The 7,139-nt window shown below is 38.3% G+C and overlaps 1 protein-coding gene across 1 annotated transcript; it reads left to right on the top strand.

Annotated features, from left to right (window-relative positions):
• The first annotated feature begins 2,000 nt into the window (after positions 1 to 2,000).
• LOC114139523 (beta-2 adrenergic receptor) lies at positions 2,001 to 6,448 on the top strand. The gene is made up of 2 exons (XM_028009510.1): positions 2,001 to 2,209; positions 5,080 to 6,448. The coding sequence occupies exon 2, from the start codon at positions 5,114 to 5,116 to the stop codon at positions 6,146 to 6,148; it is 1,035 nt and encodes a 344-aa protein (XP_027865311.1). The 5' UTR covers positions 2,001 to 2,209; positions 5,080 to 5,113; the 3' UTR covers positions 6,149 to 6,448.
• Positions 6,449 to 7,139: the final 691 nt, after the last annotated feature.

The raw sequence follows: 7,139 nt of genomic DNA, 5'->3' as shown, positions 1-7,139 counted from the left end.
AAAATAGTTTTAAGCTTTTTCATTATTATTATTATTTCATTATTTTAGGATAAAACATTTTTTAGACAAACACTATGGCCCCAATTTACCTCCATGAATTAATTGATATGACAATCAAGACCTTAAAGATAGCAATGGTAAAAATAAAAGCACAAGCACAAGTTAAATCTAAAACCATAACATTTGACAGATTATGACAGAATTAAATGGGGGCAAAAATGTCATGCTCTAAGACTATAAATGTTTTAAAAAGTCTAAATTTTAAGCTTGTGATGTAAGAAACATGATTGGAGTTAATCTGGGTATTAAGAACTAAATTTCAAAACTCAAAAATATATTCTAATAAAAATGCCCCCAAATCCAAAGCATTTGCATGGGATTCACAAAGGAAACAGAAGAGACTATGCAGGATGTTGTGTGTATTCTGCTTGATGGTTTGTTGGATCACTGCAACTCTTTATAATTTACTCTCACTATATAGCATTAAAACAATGTATTCAAAATCCAATTTGCACTTAATTGTCAGTGTTACACAAATGCAACAAAGCATGGTTGTGTACTTTGACTTTTGTCTGTGTTCAGCTAATGAGGGAGGAAGAGTGGAAACAAGAAAATCTATAATATTGAACAGGGCAGCAGACAGGTAAACTGGAAGGGTATAATAAAGACTTCACAAGTTGTTTTCAGCTACAAACAAAAAAATAAAAAGATTCTTGCAGCAAACAGCTGAAACTGTGACGAGTGAAAAGATATTAAGACAAGTTTCCAACCGATGCTCATCTCCATAAAGCTCTTATAACAAACTCACTTTCCTGTGATGTAATGCCTCAGCTGCTGGTGGTCACTCCTGGATTAAAGATTACCCACAGCACACACAAAGAACTGCAGGATTATGATTTTGTCAAATCATATCTGATGCAATACTGAAGCTAAGTCTCCAGATAAATGCTTTCACTATAAAGCGCAGGTGCTGTTTACTGCAAACATCCGAGTCAAAGGAGTTTTAGAGGTGGAAGATTAAAGCTTGCGTCCAGGAATATGAGAGTGAGGACAAAAAGCCTCCAGAGATTAAAGAGCTGCAGTGAGAAGGTGTCGTACCGGACAGAAGGACTTTAGCCCAGGTGTAACTACGGCTTATACAGCTAATACAATAGCAACAAAAGACACATTTAGAGAGGGACGTAGAGCAGAAAGAAAATATAGAGTCATAACAGAAGTTTTCTGTGGTGTTGCAGATTTTAAGGGTTTCATTAAAAAAATACACACACACAAATATGAATGCATGCTATTATATTAAGATAATAATCAGAATATTGTAAAGCTTTTTATAATATAATGTACCAACATGATGTACGCCTTGTTGAACCCTTCAACCCTCACTGTTTTTACAGATCACCTGAATCCGTCCACATCGTGACAATACTTGATTGCTATCTTACCAAACTCTGATATTTTGTAACAAATTCTTATGCAAGGAAATATATATCTAATTCTTCTTTAAAATACACAATTTGAACAATACAAATGTGAATTCATTTCACTGTATGTTTTTATGAAACAACTTGTGCCTTTTTTGTAACATTTTGAGACTAAATTATCAGTTATCAAAGAAAACATTACTTTTCTCAAATTGAACATTTGGTCAGTTCCGCGTGTTATAATCTCAGCTGCATTTTGACCTCAAGCTCAGGAAACAGACCTTATTTCAAACTTCGAGCCATTTTGATCGGGTCAGAGGTAATTTTTCATGTTACTGTGGAAGAGAAAACGTGCAGTGGTGAAGTACACGATCAAACATTGCATTTAATCCAAACGTGACCGGTGTGGACACGTTTATAGAGAACATTTCCCAGTCCTGGCTGAGACGGATCCATGCTGGTGTGTAGCAGGCGTCATTATGGGCGGTGGACTCCTCTGTCATCAGCATCCTCCTCAGCCAATGAGTGACCCAGTGGAGGAGACACTTAGCGTCTCCTGCGCGTAGCGGATCAGAGCGCAGCGCCTGGCGCCACAGAAGCGGCTCCTCCAACTTTCCAACATCTGCAGCATCGGGAACGGGGCTGCCGGATCCGTTACTTGTTGATTTTGGCGCTAAGGACTGCGGCTGTGAAAAAAAACTCCCTGATATGTGGATTTTGAACTAAAATGCAGCTCTGGGCAACCTACAGCTGGTTTCTTCTGACACAATGAGAGGAAATTAAAACTGGAAGTGAGTACAGCTGATTGCAGAATCTGGGTGAAAGCAACATAAAGGTTACAATAATAATGAAAATTAATCAAATAAAAACTTGCAAAGCCTGAAGGGAAACCTTTTAGGGAGGATGCTATAAAAACGTAGAGAGCCTTTGGATGTGCGCTTATGCGTGCGCACTGGAGCGGGGATATCTCATGGATTTCCCTTTGTTAAGACCATTAAAGGATGGAACAGAAGGGGCTTCCAGATGACTGCGCTGTAGTGGGAATAAGCTTGGAGTAAAGCATCTTCAAGAGAAATTCAGAATAGTTAAAGATTAATCTTTCATCTTTATGAAGTCACCATTTTTGCTAGCTATAGGCGAAGTGTTTATCATGTGAGTGATTTTTGCGCTCTTCAAATCTGTTTTTTTAGATCTATTTGTGATTGAAGTGCGCTTGGAAACTCCGGATTATCTTGTATTGACCTTTATGAAGAGGTGGAGGCTCCTTTTTGCAGAAGAAAAGCGACTAAAGCGTGAAAATTTCAGGTCCATGTAGACCAGGTTCATCTCTGAACGCCAAGTCTCAATAATAAATATTTTAAAATCACTTCTAATCTAAACACAGTTTGATAGTTTCAGAGGGAGAACGTGGAGAAATCTGCTGGAGCGCAGATTAACGCGCGTCAGCTGGGGTTTGTTTACTATTACAGCTGTTGTTGTTGTTGCCCGGTGAGATTATTGCGTCACTACAACGAGTTTGTAGTACTATCCATCCATCCATCCATCCATCCATCCATCCATCCATCCATCCGGCTGCAGTGCTCCTCACGTGAGCCACTAAAGCTGGTGCGCCAGTAATATAAACCCACTATTCGCTCCGTACTGCAACTCGAAATATTGACAACAATGGATGTTTTCCACATTAAAAATACCCATGAAATATCATGTGCGTTGCAACTCAATGACAGGGTTGAGTTAAATTATTTTTACCTGAAGTTTAGTGGCTTAGATTACATCTATTTTTAATTAAATTGGCAAGGCCGTATAAACATAGGCAAATTAATTAAAATACATTACAGGAAAATAAAGAAAGAAAACTATCAGCAAGTATTGAAAAAAAGAAATTTAGTACTAAAAACAGATAAAAAGAATTCACATGAGTCAGCACATAAAAATTAAATATTGCTATGTAAATTAGTAAATAAGACTACATGATAAAAACAAACCTGCTGAAACTGGTAAACGCGGTCAGAATGGGTTTGTGTGTTTGTAGATCTCACTGGTTTTCTCTTGCGCATTTTTATGCAAAGTATCTTCTAGTCTGTTTACTTTTCTTCTGTAATGTGTTGCTTGTTGTGTCTGTACAGTTATCTGATGGCTGCACTATGTTTAGCGTGAAGGCAACAATAAAAAAAATGTAAAATGTGTAAACAGCAAATGAAGTACTGCCAGCAGTCCTCAGGTAGACAACTAAACATGCATTTATTTAGTTATTGGATGTACATACAAAAAAGTACGTCCGACTTTAATTCGTGCACTTTCACTATTAAGCCACTAGGGGTCTCTAAAGCCTTGACATCAGCAAGTGTCTGATGTCAAGGCTTTGTTTATAGATTGCTGATTTGAGAGACATTTTTAATGAGACATTTGACCCTGACAGGTGGTCAGATGACACCTAGTGGATTAAACGAGAACTACAGTGGCAGCAAAGCAGCATAATGTAAAAGTAAAGTTACAGACAGTCAATTATTGAGCTGTGTATGTTGCTAAAGGTGACAATGCACCACAGTTATATTCTAACAAGGAAAATGAAACAATGCAGTAGCTGATCCGTCAGGTGTTAAAAAAATAGTGACATCTAGCTGCTCAACTTTGAAACTGCATCCAAACTACTGTGGAAGTGAAAAATACACACTTGATGAAGCCCCCGTGTGGCTCCGGATCTAAAATATATTCATATCTATGGATCTCAACATGACATTGAAAAGTCAATTCATTTAAAAAGTTTATTTCAAAAGTTAAACATTTTATATAGATTGATCATATACAAAGTAATTCCAATTGTTCTAAAATTTTAGATGATTGTCATTCATAGCTAATAAAAACACAATGATAAAAAACCATTTTAATTCAAACATGTTATGGACTTCATAGTCATAGAGAAGACCATTGAATTGACAGATGTCCAGAATACAGATACAGGCACCCTCCAGGACAGGAGTGTGGCCTGCGGGACGTTTACAGCCCTTGGACAGTTTTTTGCGTCCCTTGACTTCAGTTAAAAATCGATGCAAATTGATTTTTGCACAGAAGGATGATTTAAATGAAGTTTTTTTTCTTAATTAGGACAAAAAATTTATTGCAGATAAAAAAATCTTTATAGTAGAACACACTGGCTAGAAAAACAAAGTAATCGTCTTAAAAATCCTTTCACTGGATTTATTAAACTTGGCTAAATATAGGAGGCATATTTAGCCAGATATGCTTGGCTAAATATGCTTTTTACTGCTCAGAAGTGACTAAATCTTCTTCTATTCTTTTTTTTTTCAGTCTAGTCTTGAATAAATATGAAAACTGGATGCTTTTTTTAATTAGGCAAACCAGCAAAAAATGTTTTAAAGTTTTGGATCTACAATAATTTGCACATGCTTGCAAAAAGCAAATCAAACAGCAACTAACATTTTGCATCAGACTGGGCTGATTGTTGCTGCTATAAATCTGTTAAAGCTGTAATTTGAAACAAACAATGATGTGTGTTACAATCTTCAGATACTTTGGAGCAGATTGATTAACTTAGTGAACAATTCTTTTTCCTTCCACTCAACTTCACTAATGAAGACTGTAACCAGCATTAAATTAATTCCTCAGGCCTGAATCCTGTTTCTCTCTCTGATTGTTTTAGGTTATGATGTGAATATTGAGCCTCGCTTGCTTCAATGATTGAGACCGGCACGCCAACGATGCTGGACGGAGCCGAACCAGCACACTGCACCGTATGCTGCTGTACTCGGGTTAACAAAATCCTCATGGTGCTCTTCATGGTGCTGCTGATATTCGCCACCTTGTTTGGGAACTTAGTGACTCTGGCTGTGGTGGTGGGGACCAAGCACTTCCACACATCGCAGGGCTACCTCAAGGCGTCCCTCGCAGTTGCTGACTTGGCTGTGGGGATTTTTGTAGTTCCTCTGTCCGTCTACGCTGAGGTCTATCTAATGGTTGCTGAGTCTGCACCAGAATGGACTTCGTACAACTCGCAATCAGTGAGTTTTCACCCATGCAACATCATCGGCCCGATCTTTGCTGGATGCACCTTTGTCTCCATCACCACTATCTTCCTGTTGACAATTGAGCGGAGCATCGCAGTGCTGAGACCACTGCATAAGGATTCCTTTATTACCCGTAAAAGGACAACAATCCTCATCTTGATCTCCTGGGTGGGGAGTTTCATCCTGGCTGTGTCCCCCATGGTCTTCAGCAGTGAGATTGCGCTGGAGTATAACTCCTGCAGCAGGATGTGTAACTACGCCTTGGGGACCATTGGTGAGTTCCCCAGCCAGGCCTGGAACATCCTCCTCCTCTTTCCTGCATTTGACTTCACGCTTCTCGGTGGCACTGTTGTCATCAACATCATCTCTCTCTCCAGCATCAGGCAGCACTCTAAACATAGGAAAACTCTGGCAGAGACGGAAATCCAAACCACCAGTAATCCCACGTTTTCAGACATTAAAGCAGCAAAGACCATCGGGACTCTGACTGTGGCCTTCACCGCATCGTTCACCCCCATCGCCGTCTTTGTGGTTGGGAACGTTTTGGGGAACGAATGGTGCAACTTCTCCTTTTTTGCCTTCTGGATTTTGGCGACCAACAGTTGCTGGAATGTCATCATTTACAGCGTGAGGGATCAGAAGTTCAGACTTCGAGCACATAAACTTCTCATGCCTTCCCACAGACAAAGCACAACAAAAACCTAAAACCTTACTGAAAGGTTTGTGCAGGTTGATGTCTCTCAGATGTTAATGTGTTAAGCCACTTTGTTCAGAGACAAGCTGCATCTGCATGTCTTGTGAGCAGCTGCAGTGAATTGGCTTGAGGTTGTTTATTTTTTACATAAATAAGGCATGGCCCATTTCTGGATCACATGGACTGGATGTAAATATTCCTCTCTGCAAGTGTTCATCTTGTTCTGTGTAATGTTAAATAGCTGAGGCTAGTCTCAGTTTGTGAACTGGTTGTTGACATGAATTTAATTGATTAAAAACTCATTAAAACAACATGCTTTCTCTTTTCTTGTATTGTAAATACATGGTAGTATTTAAATAAAACACACATTTGCCTCAGGTGCTAGATTTTGTTGAAAATTATATGCATACTATGTTGGTTTTTGATTATTAATTCTGGTATTCCATCAAAACGATGAAGACAACACAAAATACATTGAAGGAAGGCAATTATATGTAGATAATTTTTGCGTAGGAGCACTTTAAAATCTCATTAAAATTCTTGGTACCTATAGTTGACATTTATATGCACCGTGTAAAAAGACAGAAAAATGTTTTTTTCCCACTGTCTGGCATTAAATCTGACTAAACATTTCCTGTTTCAGGTCAGGATTAATTAATTTATTTCTATTTGCTAAATGCCATAATAAAGTGACAAACTTCTACTGATTTCAGAAGCACTAAGCAAACAGTGTAAAACTATTTTGTTTTGCTGTTTTTATTTATTTATTTATTTTCAATGGGAAAGAATATTTTTGTTGGTAACCAGCATCATTCTCATTTTCATGGTTGGCCTGAAATTCCTCTCATTGTCATCGTTGCATTTGACAAAAATTGTCATTTTGTTCTCAGCCTCATGTCATCAGCCCCTTCTTGTTACAACTCCTGAGGCAAACCTTTTGCCCCCCTTTCTATGCACACCACAAAAAGCAGTATGCAGTAAGTGTTAGTCATGGACATGGGG

Source organism: Xiphophorus couchianus, chromosome 3, assembly GCF_001444195.1.
Source record: "Xiphophorus couchianus chromosome 3, X_couchianus-1.0, whole genome shotgun sequence".
Lineage (NCBI taxonomy): Eukaryota > Metazoa > Chordata > Actinopteri > Cyprinodontiformes > Poeciliidae > Xiphophorus > Xiphophorus couchianus.
This window is presented reverse-complemented; position numbering and strand designations above follow the sequence as displayed.